The sequence below is a fragment of the Larus michahellis genome, chromosome 14 (assembly GCF_964199755.1).
Source record: "Larus michahellis chromosome 14, bLarMic1.1, whole genome shotgun sequence".
Classification (NCBI taxonomy): Eukaryota; Metazoa; Chordata; class Aves; order Charadriiformes; family Laridae; genus Larus; species Larus michahellis.
In genome coordinates, this window is record NC_133909.1 from 281,712 (window position 1) to 299,602 (window position 17,891).

Here is a 17,891-nt window from a genome sequence, read left to right on the forward strand (position 1 = left end):
GCTGCGGGAGGGCCCGGCCGGCCGCCCCCGCCCCGCCCCGCCCCGCCCCGCTCCGCTCCGCCCCCGGGGGCGCGGCGGGCGGCGAGCGCGGGCGGCGGCAGCGGCGGGAGCGGAGCAGCCCCGGCACGGGGCAGCGCCGGGCGGGGCGGGGGGGGGGGGAAAGGGGGTGCGGACGGCGAGCGGGAGGAGAGGCCGCCCCGGTGCGCAGCCCGCTCCGCGTGTGACTCTGGTGTCGGCGGGACAGCGGGCGTGAGAGGGAGACACCGTGTGCGAGTGTGACCGGAGAGACATCGCGTGTGTGTTCGCGAGAGACCCGCGTGTGCGTGTGTCCGTGTCTCTGTGTGCGTGACAGACACAGTGTGTGCCACCTGTGTGCTGCTCGACACCCGTGTGTGTGTGTGTGTGTGTGTGTGTGACGCGCCCGCCTTTGTGCACGCAGGTGTGTGCGAGCGTGTGTGTCTCTGCCCAGGTATGCACACCTGGCTCATGGCACACTCGTACTACACACCTGCCTGCACACCAGTGAGCACTGGTGTGGCGGTGTGTGTGTGAAGCCCAGGCATACAGGTATGCGCAACTGCTGCCGTGGCTGCCTGGCCTGCTCTGTGTGTATGTGTGTGTGTTTACGGGTGCGGGTGCGAGGATGTGCTGCTCACTTCTCTTTGTGTGAGATTCATATCAGCATGCATGTGGAGGGGGTGAGGCAAAAGGAGCTGGCTCTGCCTGATAAGCCCCACGGCCGTATCCCCGCCTGCCACCCAGCATCCTTGTGTGGGCAGTAAGTGGCGAGGGGACAGCAGAGCACAAACCTGCAGCAGTGTTCAGACATCGGTGAGATGAGTGGGTCCTTCTCCCTGCTCACTGGTGGGAGGCAGACATGCCCAGTTGACACATCCAGGCCTCCTCTGATGCTCCCTCTGTTGATTGTCTCCCAGGCACTGTGTGTTCTTGGGTGGGCAGGGAACCACATGGCTACTTCCAGTGCATTTGTGTGACCCTGCAATATGTGCAAGTGTGTGAGCACTGAACTTGTTGTGCATGTGTCTGAGGACCTGGTTGGTCCACAGGAGAGGCTTGCTGCAGTGCAGGGGTGCAGGACTGACCCCAGAACACACACACACGTGTAAGACTGTGCTTGTCTATGTGTGTACACATCATACATTTCAACATGTGTGACACAGTCAGTCCACTGTGAATGTGGCAAAAGCTCAGATTGTGTGCAACTCAGGAAACTTGAGATGTGTGGTTTGAGTCATCCCAGTGTGTGTATGTCTCAACAGCAGTAGGCACACACGGCATTTCTCTGTGAGATCCTCCACTCAGGGAGGTCTGAGACATAGTGTGCACCTATATAAGCCACAGCGTATTCATCCATGCTGCTCCGGAGAGCGTGAAACCTGTGTCAGTGTGTGATTCCCCCTGTGTGCGTTACAAGCCTATCTCCATGTTCTGGTATGTCACTAACTCCCATGGGCTTATGATTCTGCTTGCACAAGTCAGTCTGCATGCAAGGGTCCACCATGTGTTCCATTCTGCTCTATGAGCGTGCCCGGGCATGCAGGGGTTCACGTGAGTGCAACCTGTGTGTTAGCTCCTTGCCCAGCTTACGTGTGTACATGACATGCTGCAGCGCGTATGAGTCAGGCGTCCCAGCCCTCGGTGGCCCTCTGTGTGCACGCACAGCCAGGGGCTGGTGCAGCTCACTTCAGGGAGCAGGTGCTGGTGTGAGTCCTGCGGTTCAAGGCATGTGCATCAACTTCTGTTCCAGTGGAAAGGGCGCAGGTGCTTCTGTGAGTCACTCCAAGGTTTGCACCATTCGTGGTGTTTGGCTGTGGGCTCAGTCCTTTTCACAGACCCCATCTGACCACTAAAACTCCTGTATGACCTGGCTTGTTTCTAAGATTCAGATTCCTCTCTCTTCCACCTTTTTTTCACGGAGGAAGAGCCTCCCATTCCTCCTTTTGATTTGCTCTTGCTTTGCAATCCATAGTGAGGACCAAGTTCAGAACAACTGCCACCTCCTCTGCCCATAATATACCATCCTGTGTGTGCCTCCTGGCCCGGGGCTGCACAGGCTTTTTATTTATGTGACACTTTATTAGAGTATTTTTCTGTGTTTCTTTTCCTGGTGTTTTGCAAATTTGCAATACTTTTTTCTTTAATGTGACTGATCGGGCAGCCTGACTGTAGCCTTTCTCCTGAACATTTCAGAAGGCAACTTCCCAGTAGCTGTCCTTCATTTAGATGGGCAAAGCAGCAATCTGAGCTGAGCTCTGAGCTGAGCTCTTCAGTGTTTTTCCTTATCATTCTTTCAACAACTTTTGGGCTACTCTCCACAGTTCTATTTTTGATTCTCTGAATTTGTGGTAAATTGCTCAAAATCATCCCCTTTTGATAAGCATTTAGGCTGATAACTATTGAACTATGAACCATTATGTGTTATTATCACACCAGCTGTGCCTTGTTTGGCAAAAAGCAACAGACCTGATGTCATGGCACACATCCAGGTACATCTATCAGCAGTACTCTCTAACAATGTCGTTTATAGATGGCAACAGCTGAAACAGAACCAAAAAACCCCATATTTTTTTTCAGCATATACAAACCCAACTTTCATGTGCAACAATGAATTTCAGTCTAAATTTTACTCTTCTTATGTTTAATGTTGCAAGAATACTTAAATATTTTTTCTTTGGTTTATTCTCTGATATTTTTTTCCTCTGCTATTTTTATACTTCCAACTTGTTCTGCTCCCTCTTTATCTCCCTTTCTGATATTTTTGCAGGTTTCTGTCCTTCTTTGCATGAACTTTCTTGATGAGAAAGCCTCTAGCAGGGTTTTACGCCTAGGGTTGTCCACTTCCTGAAGCAATTACAAACTTCGGCATTTCAGCAGGCAAGCCCAAATGTAAACACTAACTTCATTCTTATTTTCTTTCTAAACCTGTTACTACAACTTCACTTTGGCTTGTGTACAAACGTCCAGTCTGTAAACAGAAGGGCTCTGTTCCCATCAGAGGATCCCTGTCAGTCACTGGAGGTACCTATCTCTTGAACAGGTCCCGTCAGCAACGCTCATTTCATTGTGCAGATAATTGCATGGTTAGTTTCTCTTGGGATACGTCTGGGCCTTCTCCTCACCCTGTAAAATGGCTTTGCTTCTTGTGCAGAGAGCAGTTCTTACCAAAGGCTTAGACCTATGTTTGCTTCTGCGTCATGTGTTGTTTTCATTGTGAAGGATGTTAAAGGGTGACATGTTTACTCTCTATGAAGAAAGTTATTTCTGAGCATAGAAAGCTTTTTTATCTGGCTTAATATCAGAGCCAGAGTCACTAGATGGAAGATACAGAAGCCATCCCAGAAACGTGCAGATTTGCAGCTTCAAGGGTTCCAGGCATCGGAATGAATTGGTCAGCTTTCAGTCACAGCCTTGGTTTCTATCATCTGTTCCAGCTCAGCTAAAACATCTTGGCTGGATGCAGGTGTTCTCTGGCCAGCACTCAGCAGGTCTGACTGATCAAAACAATCCCTCTGGCTCTAAGATCTCTCCAAATTTATTTCCTGACCCATCACAATTGTCATATTCACTCTGTCATAAAATCAGTGTCACACGAACACATTCCGTGTTAGGGTGAGACAAATCCCACCTTGAAAAGACCTTTTTCTCCCTGTCTGCTACTGAAGAGTCGAGGGTGAAGACCTCAGTCTTAGACATCGAACTTTTTAACAAACCTTAGTGTCACTGAAATGCTATCTGTGAATGAGAAAGAGCCAACTTCATATAATGCTGCAGAGAGCCTCAGTTATAGTTATCCAGTCAGAGAGAATTTATTCCATGATTTTACAGATTGTTACCTGGAGCTTAAAATGACACCACTAAAACAAGCCCTATACAGATGGGCAGGTTCCCTGAAGAGGGACCTAAGAACATCTTGTGAGTAACAGAAGAAAGTTCACATCTGATAGCTGTAGGAGCAGCATGGTCAATGTTTTGTTTGTTAAAAGCAACATCCGACAATCTGTCTAGCCCATGGAAAGGAGCTAAATTACTCCTGCTGTCTTTAATGAAAAGATCCTGCAGAGCTCAAAATGAGAAAGGGTTGACATGGGAGAGTTTTTTAGCCGTGCTGGAGTGGAGATTCACATGAGTAATTGGTTTGCCATACCTGTCTGCAAGACACAGCAACATCAGGAGGTCTCCTGAGGCCAAGAACCAGGAGAGAAAGAGACAAGAAAGAAACCACGTGTAGTACTGGATCTTTAAATGACCTTTGAAGTATAAATGACTAGCAGAAATTAGGTCTGTGGTTAGAGAGGAAATGTTCTAAGCCTGTACACAAAAGATACTTCCAGTTGTTAAAATGCTTAAAAGCTATAGCTATAGCTTTGATGGAAGGGACCATTCTCTATACTTTCAACAGCCAAGATATAAGAACTGATACAGGAGCTCAGAACAAACATCTAGGCTACTGTCCTCTTTCTGACAGCAACTCAATGAGAATGCATAGGGTGGAGTGAAAGAGCAGGACAACACATAGCAGTGCTTCCTTTGAATACTCTCCCATCGTCCACCAAACTGCAGTTTAGGGATTTCCTAAGCCAGATACTCTTGAGTATCACACTTGGAAATTTAGGCATCCAGGACCTCAAATGTTCCAAGGAGAGGACTCAGAGTTATGAGTCATGTTCATATGACCAAAAATGTGATTCAAACACAATTAAAAAAATGCACTTAATGATACGGAATGGTTTTGCCTTTGATTTCTGCCTTTACCAGTGTTTCTTGTGGCTCTGCTGACCTTGGAACTGCCCTTGTACAAGGTCAATTCTGAAAAGAAGATCAGCCGTGCAGTGCCCTGACTGGCAGTGGCCATTGTAAAACTTAGTGACGTTCCAGGGCAGGTTTAGTCATCTTTGTCGTAACAGTGCCCAGAGCTGTACCTACTATTTTAGAGTCAGACATAAACAAACGTAGTCTCTGTCTATAAATGGACATTGATATTACATGAACAAACAGTTTGTGGTGATTCACCTGAGACTAAACTGGATTTGCCTGCCAGGATAATTCACCTGGAGAGCTGATTGCTTCCATTCACCTCCTTTCTTGGAAGCAGGCTGAGAATAACAAACTGTTCCGATAACATCAGCCTACTTCCAGTCAACATATTTCCTATTGAGAGGGAAGGCAGGTCCCACCCTGTTACATGACAGGCACATATTTGGTCATATAAATGTGACTCATAATTCTGACTCTTCCCCTTAGAGTTAGGTGTCAACAGCAGCCAGTTGTCACAAAACCCTTGCTTGAAACTGTGATGCCATGCCTTCTCTCCAGCAGTTCAGTGTTCGTCTCTCTCTTCCTGGAGCTCTGGAAAGCAGAAGTCACAACAATGTGCTCCAATCATCTGGATACAGAATTTCAGGAGAGACCTCCCCTCAGTCCATCTTGCTGCTGTTGCTCTTGGTGCAAACTAAATATGCAGTGCATATCCAGGGCATTTCATGGTGGTCAGGATGCTCACAAAGAAGAGGACAGTCCTGACTCTAGACCAACTCAATGATTCCTAAGCATTTGTATTCATTAGAGCAGAGACTGTAGCATTGTCCTCTCTTCTTCCAGCTCTATAAACACTAGGTCACGCGGTTTTATTTATTGAATGTTTAACCATTTCATGCTAAATGGAAAAGCCATTCAAAGGAAGAAAGGCATTATCTATAAATCAAATAGTATCAGTAACAAGTAGCAAGAGTGTCCAGTGCAGGCACTCTATTTTGGAAGCTGTCCCTTGCCTGTTTCATCTGAGGCAGTGCTGGCCCAGAATCATAGGCACAAGCCACCCACAGTGGCCTTTATACTCTTACAGCTGCAGTAATGTCCAAATCTGAACCACTGAACTGAAAGTTACCTGCATGTGGCGATGTGGGCATGAACCTACAGGAACCAACTACATTAAGGTCTTAAGGGACTTGTCCGAGATCGCATGGAGAGGCATTGGAAAAGTAGGAAAAAATCCCAAGAGGACTCTGATGAAAGTACCTAAACCTTTCTTCAAACCTGCTTCTCTCCGGCTTAGTATCAGTCTTAGTTGTGTGATCTGGACTTGCCAGATCATTGACAACAGCTTGCTGGGTCCCAGAGCATGAGATCTTTTCTTTTGATCCCATGGAGAACTGGGCTTCTGGCCAGCTAAGAAGAGCAATCCAGCTAGGCAGTCCTCCAGCCAAACTCCCCCTGGATGTGCTAATTTGGACATTGATATCTCACTGACACTAAACTTCCCTCTTCAGCATGAATTGCTCATTACTTGAATTCCATCAGGGATTTCTGATGTCATGAAAAAGCAGAGATTCTGCCTGAACACACTGAGCAGGACCGACTGCTTTCTATGGATAAAGTTGTTGATCTGTGTATATGTGTGTGCCTGTATCTGCAGGACATAGATGTCTCAGTGTTTTACTCTCAATGGTGTCTCTGTTCTGCAACCATCTGTGTATAAAGCTGCTATTCTCTCGTGAACAATGACTCATACAGGAAAGTCTCTAAGAATTAGGAAAGAACTATGTTCATCCTGAGTAGTATTGAAGATGAGGATTCAATTCCATAAACTCTTGGAAACTCAGCATTAGTTTCCCCTTGACAGCTTTAATTTTTAAAATCTGCTGTTGCTGACACACATTTGCAACAACAGGTTGGCAGTAAACTGTCTCTGCAAACAGGCGCTGCAAGTCCGCTGCTTGCTTCTGACCAAGACCCAGCACAGCACTGCGCACTGTGGGCAACCTCTTCCTCACTCCATTTTCGAGTGAGGATCCACCTAGTGACTCTTCCACCCGCCACATTCTTCTCAGCCCCCACAGATGAGTCTCTGCAGCCCTTTCCCTTATATTTCCAGGCTACTCTGCGTCTTTGCCAACTACAGTGGGTGAGTGGGAAAAAGTAGGGTCACTGTTCCTAGTGCCCTGCAAGCTACACCTGGACCTGGAGCTGCCCAAAAGACTGTACAGTTAGCCATAGGGACTATCCAGAGCAGTGAACCGTATTGGTATAAGACAAATCACAATGGAATGTTAAAATCAATGGATAAAATCAGAGTCAGGATCACAGAACAGTTGAGGTGGGAAGGGAACCCTGGAGGTGATCTGGTCCAAACGCCTCTGCACAAGCAGGGTCACCTACAGCAGGTTGCCCAGGCCCATGTTCAGACAGCTTTCAAATATCCTCCAAAACCAAAGATTACAAATCTACGTTGTAAAAATATCATGGGGAAAAGAGGTTGTACTTTATCCCTGGAATCGTCACTTTGAGAACTCACAGGCTGAAGGAGGTGATTTGATGGCTCACTTGCATGGCACCTGAGACAGAGGCCTCGTTCCCATGCTGTCCTTTCCCAGTCACCACTCTTCCCTCTAGCTGCATGGTCCTGACCTTCCTGTGGCTGGTCCCAGTTTTGTGTTCCTCAGCCTTTTCAGTGAATTGATCAATTTCAAATGGCAGACTGCAACTCTGTTCCTTATGGATTAGTGAGTTCAACTGAATCAGTGAAAAATGTAGATTGTAAGGGATATTGGGGGTCTTTAGTCCAATCTCCTACTCAAAGAAGGGCTAACTTCAAGGCTAGATGAAGTTGCTTGGGGCCTTGTCCACATGTATCCTGGAAATCCCCACGGATGGAGATTTCACAGCCTCTCTGGGCAGCCTGTCCCAGGGCTGCACCACACTCATGGTAAACAATGTGTTCCTTTTGTTGAAAAAGAATTTCCCTGGTTTGCAACACAGAATCACAGAATCACAGAATCTTCATGGTTGGAAAGGACCCTTAAGATCATTGAGTCCAACTAAACAATGTACAATCTCTGCCACTAGAGCATGCCCTGAAGTGCCACATCTAGATGTTTCTTAAACACCTCTGGGTGTTTAAGAAACACAAGACCATTGCCTCTTATCTCTTCACTGTACACTTGTAGGAAAAGCTTGGATGCATCTTAATTCGCACTTTTCAGCAGTGTTAGTCTGCAATTAGTTTCCCCGCTAGCTTTCTCTTCTCCAGGCTAAATGAACCTAATTCCTTCACATATCCTCATATGGCACGTGCTCCAACTGACTGATACCAGGGGCTTTTGCTGGATCCTCTCCAGCATGTCAACATCTCCGGTATAATGGGCGGGTCCACAAACTGAACACAGTATTGCAGATGCCACCTCATCAGTGCCAAGCAGAGGGGAATAACCACATCGCTCCACCTGCTGGCTACTTACTGGCTCCTTACTAATGCAGTCCCATGACTGGTTAGTGTTATTACTGCAGGGGAGCACTGCTGACACAGGTCCAACTTGTTTTCCACCATAATCCCGAGGTCTTTTCTGCAGGCTGCACCCTAGCAATCAGTCCTCAGTCTGCACTGAAACATGGAGTTGTTTTGTCCCAAGCTGAAAACATAAAGAGGATTTATTATTTCATAGAATCAGAACAAACGTATGAGGTGAATTAGACCAAATTCATTGCATGATTAACAAGGGTCAAATGCTGAGTCCTCTTGTGCTTAGTTTGTCTGCTAATACAAGTAAGGCATAACGGTGGCACACGGGAGTACAGTTTCATACCTGAGAAATCTCAGTTTTCTGCAAAAAGTTTTTTAGAGGTGTACAAGGCCTGATGTTGGCCACAGACATAAGCAAAGGGGCTGTAACTCTCAGCACAACTTACCCTTTTCCTACAAAAAGGCCCTACAGACTTGAAAGACAATCCTGTAGGACACTGGAATGAATCCCACTTCCGTCCGTTCCCCCAGGACCTCAAAGGAGGAGCAGGCACCATGCCTAGAAGCAATGAGCTTTGTGTGTGCATGGTGTGTTTTTAAATCAGCATTTTAAACCTCCTTCTGACTTCACGGGTAGGCAAACTAGTAAGAGTAATTCTTAGTATACACTGAGGTATGACACAGCTCCTGCTCTCTTAATAAGCTTATTTGTTACTGTTCTAAAATAAAGAGTTTGTCCTTTTTTATTTCCTAAGCATATATCACGCTACCTCTAGTTCAACTAAACAAAAAATAGTACGTTTTTTGTTCTTAAAGAAATAAATAAAGTTTATTTTGAAAACCTAGCAGTTATCCTATTTCATTTTCCTTCCAGCTTTCTGGTTTCATTTTTTTTTTATCTATCCTCTCAGTCCTTCTCCTATTTTCCAGAAACCGTCTGCTTCTTTTCAGAATGCTAATACGCACCTGCATATCTTATAAATTTAGTGGCAAGAATTAAGCACAGAGATACAGAAATACAAAAACCTCTGAGCTGGGAATAGTCTAGAGTTGCCCACTGGAGCTGCTCGGCACAGACCTGCATTCAAGTTCTTGCAGCCTCTGGAGGCTCAGCGTCTCTCTCTGTCTTCTCAGTCTCTCTCTGTGTGGAGATACACAGTGAGCTCTGATCAGTGAGCAGTTTTTGAAGAGCATATGACATGGATGTTTGCTGTCATTTTCCCATTTATAGCTAAGTTAAAGGTGTGGCCTGTTTTGTTTCTCCATCAGCCTAAAGAGCAATTCAAGCTTTTGGCCTGAGTGTTGTTCAAACCGTCTGCCTGGACTGTGCACTCTGCCCCGGAACAGAGGTGGAAGTAGCACAGATTTGGACTGAGTCTTTAACTTTCACCTTGTCTCTTCTTCCTCCCTGCCAGAGCTGTCTTTGAGTGAGCAAGGTGACATGTTCTGTGGTCACAGAAGATGCTAATGTATGGCCTAAGCACCTCACAGGCTGCTTTACTGAAATACTCCTGCGGAGAGACAGGCAGTGACACAAGATCCTTCCTACTGCTGGCCAGCATGCCAAGAACAAGTCAGTGCTGGCTCATGGGTAACGCACATGTGTCTGGTCATTCCACTACCACTCCCTTCCTGGTCTACTGGGACAAGCAAAGGACTCAGAGGGCTCTATAGGTCTCATGACAAATACAAAGCATATCTAGAAGCTTCTGGGAGTGCAAAGAGATTTTCAGACAAAGGATTTTCTTTCAGCTTTATAAATACATTTGCAGCCGCCATCATTCATGTTAAAGAAAAAATAGCCTTAAAAACCACCCCTGCAGAACAAAACTCCCATGCAGAGCTGTTTCTCATTCTTTCCATTTTTCTTCCTTTATGTACAAATAAGAGTACTGAGAACAGGTTTGTACATAACAAAGGGATAAACCCTGCTAATCTACTGATTTGTCTGCCATCATTGTGCTTATCGCAGCACTGTGTGTTGACTGGGGTAGCCGTGGTCCTAATGTGCACAGCTGTGCAACAAAAACCGTGTCCTGTCATGTTTGGGGGGGTTGGACACGGTGACAGTTCAAGTCACAGACTGCTGTGTCTGTGAAAAGGCTGTCCACATCCGCCGCTGACAACAGAAAACGCTGTGCTGAAGAACATGCAAGCCAGAGCCAACGATGGCAGGTAGCCACAGAGCAGAGGAAAAGAAACAAGATGCTTTTGGCCAGCTCAGGAGGCAGTGATGGCAGGTCAGCGTTTGATGGGGCATTAGCAGGCTATGACTAACAGACAGTTGTGACTGGCACAAAGGACCCTGGATAGGAACAGGAGGACAACCCATCGGGAGGCACAGGGGTTACAGCCAGCAGTGACAGGGTATAAAACACGGGAGAAGGAGGACAGAAGCCCAGAGGGAACACGAGGTACCAGAACAATTGGCGCAGATGAATACACAAGAGGAGAAAGGAATGACATGGAAGGAAGGAGCATCACGGGGAGGTGGGCAGCAGGCCACTGGTACTGAGTGTCAAAGGGAGGAGGCAGAACCTTGAGAGGGGTGACCAGCTGATGGCTGGTGATGGCACTGGTGCCTGCAGACAAAAATGAGGGAAGATGGTGGCCACAGCCACTGGCTGTCTCTTGGACGCGACCCTCTGGCTGAACACGACCCCCTGGCAAAGTCTGGCTCCTACCGACAGTGAACATCCAGACATTTAAAAATGAAAAATCTGAAGCTGTTAATGTGCTCCAGCACATTTTTACTGTTTAGAAACAGGCCCTTTTAGAAACAGGCAAAGACCGACGCTGCGGAAGGCAGGCAGAGCACCCCTCCCTTTGCAGAGGGGCCCTGCTCACCAGGGAGAGCCCCGGGACGCGAGGACTCCGGCCGGACCGCGGGCAACGGCCCACCCCCGCGTCCCGGGGAGAAGAGAGCCCACAGCCGGCAGAGACCGCGCAGGGGCAGGGCTGCCCGGCGGGCTGCCGGGACAGGCGGAGGGCTCGGCCCCGGCCGGGGGCGGCGGTCGAGGCCGTCCCCGCTCCGGCAGGAAGCCGCTGGCCCGCCCCGGGCGGCCCCGACCGCCGCCCCCGGCCTGAGGGGAGAGGGGGCCCTGCCCGCCGCGCAACGGCAGCGCCACCTGCCGGCGGGCCGCGCGCAGGCACGGCTCCCGTGGGCGGGGCCAGCCGGGACCCACCGCCTACCTGAGGGGCGACCCGGGGCGGGGGGACCGGCGGCGGCCACGGGGCTCCCGGCGCGGCGACAGGCTGAGCGAACGGGCCACCGTGCGCCGCGGCCCGCGGGGTTCAGCAGAATCAGCCCCCTCCCCACATGGAGCGGATCCCTCCCCAGGGGCGCTGCATGGAGCAGATTCCCCCCCCACCCACACACAGCCGCACGGAGCAGACACCCGCCTTTTCCCGCCTCCGCCGGCCCAGCACACCGCCGGCCGCAGGGCGCCGCACGCAGGGCCCCGCCCGTGCCCCCCGCGCGTGGCCGGTGCCAAGCTCGTGCGCGGCCCCGAGGGGACCCGCCCGCATCCCACCGAGCTGCGGCGCGGACGGGCCGCGAGGGCGGCGGAGCAGAGGCGTTCCGGCCACGGCTGTTGTTACAGCCTTGCGGAGAGATCTTCTCGGTATTTTTCCTACTTAACTGTTAGCTTCTCTCACGCAGGAAGGTTGAAGCCGTGGAGAACAGCTGAGGAGTGTGTTCCCATTGCCCCGGGAACCCTTTTCCCCTCCACAGGACATAACTTGGAGTTTGGGAACTGCTGCCATACCCAACACATCCCTTCACAGACGCGCACGGTCAATCTCATGACAAATTGATTATCCTTACAGTCACCACAGCATCACCCAGGTTTATTTTTATTTCTCACAGCTTCTACTTAGGGTTGTCTAAAAGTTACCAGGTCAAGGATCAGTTACACGCACACCTAGTTCCTTGAAGCAAGTAATGACTATCTGTTGGATGCGCTGGAGTCTATATTGTAAGAGAGCCTGCTGCAGCTCTGATCAGGGACATCATTCCTCTGATTTCTAAATATAAAAAAAAAAAAAAAGGATGATAACGTAGAGGTTATTGGAGCAATTGAATTATTTGCGGGGTTGCTACAGGTCTGTGGGTATTGCAAATGTTCTGCCATATTACTGGCAAAGAACCAGTATCTCCCAATTCTGCTGAAAGACCTGGATTCTTAGCATCAATCATATCTGGTCTGTCTGTTGGGAGGCACCAAAAGGACGTTCAAAACTCACTGGTTTTGAGTAAGTGCCAACTTCTGGCCTTCCTTTATGAGGCTGCTGCAGTGCCAGAGGGAGGAATGCAGCTGTGGCTGCAGATCTTTGTGGCACTTGCAGCGTAGGAAGGATCCTTCTCCGTAGCCCTCCAACTCACCTGTCGTCCAATGTCACGAGTTTTGGCGCGCAACTTGTTAACCTGGCATTCAGCAATATCAGCTCGTTCTTCAGCCTCTTCCAGCTCATGCTGGGTCTTGCGGCATCGTGAGAGGTTAGTGTTCGCCTGTTCTTCCTGAAAGTCATGCAGTGCCATCAGCGACATGGGCATGAACTGACATTGTGCTGTTACTGTTAACTGAACACCCTGTGGCTGCGCCACAGTAACGTCACCTATAGCTCATAGCTACATCCCTGCGCTGCCAGCACTCTGAGCACTTCTATCCCGTGCTGTCAACAACATGAGCGCTCTGCTGGGGACAGAACAATCCGTCCTGCTCAGCTCCAGCTGGCAAAATTGGCTAGCGTGGCTCCAAAAGTGCAACAACTCCAGGATAATTACAGCTGTGCCTGCTCTGTTGTGAGCCAGAAGTCTTTACAAGGTAAGGAATATTTAAAGCCAGTGGCCATAGCTGCCCTATCAAACTGGGTGTTCAATTATTTTAATGAACTTGAGAGCCCAGGCCTTTTGGAAATTCCACCCTGGGCCCACAAAGATTTAAAAAGAGTCCTGCACTCACGGCTTCCTCAGCCTGTTTCTTGTATGCTTTCACTTTTAACTGCAGCTTGTCCACCAGGTCCTGGAGCCGGAGAATATTTTTCTTATCCTCTTCAGACTGCAAGAAGTGAAAACCAAGTCAGCCTTGGATGATGGGCCGAGGTGATGTAAGAGGCCAGAGGATTTGAAGTACCTGGTATGTGAGCTCCTTCAGCCTTCGCTCATACTTGCGAGCGCCTTTCAGTGACTCTATTCCCCGTTTCTGCTCAGCATCAAGCTCGTTTTCTAACTCGTTGATCTGAAACACAGCATCATGGTGAAGACAGCAAGCTGCCAAGAAAGGCTGCTGATCCCGCTGTAGGATCCTGGGAACCGGGGCTCTGCAGACTAAGGCTGCAGAGCGCAGGGCAGCTTCCTGCAGCTGCTTCTTGGGGCTAAACTAGCTAAAAACTGCTCACTGTGCTATACTAGTAGTGACACAGTGTGTGAATCCATAGGTATTTATAGAAGGAACTTACTGTGGATAGCCGGGGCACTTATAAACACAATTAGGCTTAAATCGGTCAGAGAAGAGGAAATTGAAACAGGGACGGGAGGGTTCTGTCAATGTTCACCAGGTAAATAGGGAAAATCTGTTTAATTTGTAATCATTGAGTCCAGCTCACCCTCACGAATAGCCCCTAACAACTTCCCACAGCTCCCTGCCTTTTGTGCTTTGTATGTAGGTCAAACCTGGACAGCAATGTTTGCATTTCAGTGTGGATATTTCCTTTCAAATCCAAGAACACCTAACTCCCTGTCAGCTGTGCTGTGTTTTGGAACAGGAGCGGTTTAAGAGTGCAGTTAAGTGAGTCAGGCAAATGGTCCATCTAGCTGAACGCTCTGTCTTTGGGAGTGGCAGCAGCATATACTATTTAGGGGCAGCAGGTGACATATCTGTGCCTGTTCCCTTAAGTATGTCTATAAACCTGCTGATTTCTGATCTTTTTAAACCTTGTACCAGCTGTCTCTACAACCTCCCGTGGCAGCAGGTTCCAGAATTTCACTGCCTGCTCTGTAAAGTAGTTCCTTTTATTTCTTTTAAACTGATCTCCAGATGAAGATGTCCTGATCTGCATCATGTGTTCTTACTTCTCATATTGTGCATTTTGATGAATAACCATTCAGAACACACCTTGGCTACTGCTGTCGTGATTCTGTAAATGTCGATCATATGCCCCTCCACCATCTCCTCTCCAAATAAGAGTCCTAGCCTTTTTTGTCTCTCCTCATAAGGCTACACACTGGATGCCGTTCCCTGGCTGCTTCTCTAACTGTCAGGTCCTTCTTGAGTTGCAGTGACCAGAACTTGCACGTGGCAAGTGATGCCCTCTGTCTTGTTCTCAGTGCCCTTCCTAATGAAGCCCAATTTTTTTTCTCTTTTGGGTTTTTGCTTTTACTGAACATTGAACAAACAGTTTCTGAGGCCAGTCATGGATGAGATAGATTTCCTGGCTGATCTGTAATTGCCAGTTCCAAGTTCATCCCCAAGTAAGTATGCTTTAAATTATTTTTCCCTGGGTAAGTTACCGTATATGTCTACCCTGATGTTCATCTGCCACCATTTTTTCCCACTCATTTTTTATGAGGTCATTCTTAAGTTCCTCACCCACAATGCAATGTACGACTACTCAGTGTAATTCATCAACCCTGCTGGAGATACCTGGGGTTGTCCCTGTTGTAACCCTCCCAAGAGGTTCCAGCAACCAAGGGCCCACTCAGGAACTTAACCTTAGCCCACCCTCGTCTTTACCATACCCTCGCCTCTAGTTTCTGCAGTTGCTTCTTTCCACCCTTCAGTGCCAGCTGCTCAGCTTCATCCAGACGGAGCTGCAGGTCCTTCACCGTCTGTTCCAGATTCCTCTTCATCCTCTCCAGGTGGGCGCTGGTGTCCTGCTCCTTCTTCAGCTCTTCTGCCATCATGGCTGCCTGGTTGTAGTGCACAGTTATGTTACAAGTAGGCCTCCCCGTCCCTGGCAGTTTTGCGCTCTCACTGGGAGCAATGCCCAGCTTCACATTGGCGTACAGCTCTCAACGTTCTCAGTCAGTGCCCATGGCTGTGCTAAGGGTCTGTCATATAAAGAGGATCACCGTTTCTCAATATCTGTATTTCTAAAACTACTCTGCCTTGGAGAATGGGCAGGGTTGATGACAAGAAAAAAATAATTAGGGCATGGAAATGACTCAATACCGAAGTTTCATTTCTTAAGAATCAATGGAAATTAGGGGCATCTTGAAGTATCACCAGCTAGCCCTCTGCATCTCTGGGCCGCCAAATGAATTTGAATATCTGGCCATTCGGGCTGAAGAGTCAGACTCCTAAGCAGTTTTTGCCAATGAAATGACCCCCAATATCTCGAACCGCAATGAAAATCTTGTGCCTGCTGAGATCTTCAGAACCCTGGATGGATAGCTGTCACCAATGCGGCAGGGCAGAGGGGAATCTGCAGCACTGCCACTGGTGGGCAACCAGAACCAGACACAGCTTTTCAGGCCCAGGTGCACCATGAAGTCATGGTATGACTGGTAGTCTGTAGCGTGACCATTTTCTGTTTCATTTTCATATACCTTTCCTAGATAGTCCTAAGATTTGTTTCTTCTGATGCTGTAACTGTAGTCTTGTTTAAATGAAACATTTCTATTCTCAATTTCTTACATGTCTAGCATTTGTATAGAAGCATGTATGACTTTAGTCTTAATTTCTGCTTTTCTGTGGTGTGTCTAAACAGGCCTTGGTTTGACTACTCTTTTCCTATTACAGTTTTGCCACCATCTGTACTATCCTGTTTGTTACATTTATACTGGAAGCAAAAGTGAACGTGGGTATGGGGAGACAGGGATGAGTAGAAGACCTCGACTGAAGGCGTCTTCAATGGCAAGCAGTAGGGCAAAGGCTGTGTGAGGCCCATGTGGGAGGGATTGTGTGTCACCAGTATTTTCTGTTCCTATGTTGAAGAATTGGTTCTCCTCAACCTGATTGCTCCTTTCTAAAATGTAAAAGTGACTGCAGTAGTATGAAGTGGAAGAGAGGCAAGCAAGAGGACTTACATCTGTGATTGCTTTCTTTGCTTTCTCCTCTGCATTTCTGGCTTCCTGAATGCTGTCTTCAACTTCATTGTGTAAATGAGTAATGTCTACTTCCAGTCTCTTCTTGGTGTTGAGGAGGCTTGTGTTCTGTTGGGACAGACAGAAGACAGGTCATTCCCACCCTATTTCATGCCACTCCTACGTGCCCGTTGTAAAGGAGTTACCAAATACCTGCGAGTGGAGAAGCTGCACTCGCTCACTGGCATCTGTCAGCTCCTGCTCAGAAACTTTCCGGGCTCGCTCTGTCTGCTCCATAGCAGCTCGCATCTCCTCCATTTCTGTTGTCATCAGATTGTTCCTACGCTCTACGATAGCAAGCTGCTCCTTCAGGTCGTCGTTCTCTCTCAAAGCATCATCCAAATGGAGCTGGGAATCCTTTGGAGGTGAAAGCACAATGACACTCAGAAGCAAGCAGGGTGAGCAGCAAAGACCCATAGGACAGTAGCCCTCGTGGTCCCTACCTTGAGTTGCCCTTGCACAGCTTTGAGGTGCTTCTGTGTCTCCGCTACCTGACAGTTGGCATGGCTCAGCTGTATTTCCATGTCATTCAGGTCTCCCTCCATCTTCTTTTTCAGCCTCAAAGCATCATTTCGGCTTCTTATCTCAGCATCCAATGTGGTCTGCATAGACTCTAATACCCTCTGGTGATTCCTCTTCAGCTGTTGAATTTCTTCATCTTTCTCTGCACTCCTTCTGTCAACATCTGACTTCACCTGGTTCAGCTCCAGCTGAACACGTAAGATTTTTCCCTCTTCATGTTCTAAAGAGCCCTGTTGGGGTTGAAATAATATCATTTGTCTCTGTAGTGTCCGTTATTGGGAAATGCCCATGCAGAATTTTGATACTTTGCAGTCAGTAATGCAGATACATTAGCCTTACTGTAGTAGGCCTTTAGAAAAGGCCTAGCTCTGAAAAACACAATGGCTGTTCCCATACACAGGAGTCATTATACCTTAGCTGGATATTAATTAGTAATTTAGGAATAAGATTCCTTAGGAAAATGCCTCCAATATCACAAGGTCTGGGCACGGAGGGCTATGTTGACATTGCAGAGATAACAAGACATGTGAAAACATAAAATCGGACAGCCAAGCCTAATGCTCAGAAGAAGGTTGCCTTCTCTTGCATCTCCATGCTGAATTCTCTTTAGGGGCTCTACACTTAGTCCCATCCCAGTGACTATGTGGGTATCTTCCCCTTCCATACAGCCTTTTCCCTCTGATACTCATACCATCTAGCTTCAGATGTCTAGGAGTTAAAAGCTGGAAGCTGGTCCTTTACAACCAGTGGACAGAAATAAGCACGTCCAGAAAATAAAACAGTCGATGTAGCCTTGTCATGTCTTTTAAGAACAGACCCTCCAGAGATGCCTGTTTCTCCTTTTTGATTCTAGAATGAGCCTATGGCGACTAATTCAGGATTAGACTGGTGACATTTTAGATGCGTAAATTAGAGCAGATGGATTTGCATGGCCACTCTAACTCTTGCTTCTACTGCCCACCCATCTAGTGAGATCTGAAGATTAGAGATGTGTCAGTTGTTTGTGATTTTTTTTTCTACCTAAGG

At 48.0% G+C, this 17,891-nt stretch overlaps 1 protein-coding gene across 1 annotated transcript in view; it reads right to left on the reverse strand.

Annotated features, from left to right (window-relative positions):
• Positions 1–9,563: 9,563 nt before the first annotated feature.
• The window catches only part of LOC141751386 (myosin-4-like), a 39,548-nt gene continuing 31,220 nt past the window's right edge, over positions 9,564–17,891 (reverse strand). The window contains exons 32-41 of the mRNA XM_074608034.1: positions 16,787–17,095; positions 16,497–16,700; positions 16,287–16,412; positions 14,997–15,167; positions 13,393–13,497; positions 13,222–13,317; positions 12,642–12,776; positions 11,142–11,340; positions 10,676–10,839; positions 9,564–9,590 (exon numbers count right to left, since the gene is read on the reverse strand). Coding sequence (XP_074464135.1) covers positions 9,564–9,590; positions 10,676–10,839; positions 11,142–11,340; positions 12,642–12,776; positions 13,222–13,317; positions 13,393–13,497; positions 14,997–15,167; positions 16,287–16,412; positions 16,497–16,700; positions 16,787–17,095 — 1,536 coding nt within the window. The remainder of the gene's footprint in view (positions 9,591–10,675; positions 10,840–11,141; positions 11,341–12,641; positions 12,777–13,221; positions 13,318–13,392; positions 13,498–14,996; positions 15,168–16,286; positions 16,413–16,496; positions 16,701–16,786; positions 17,096–17,891) is intronic.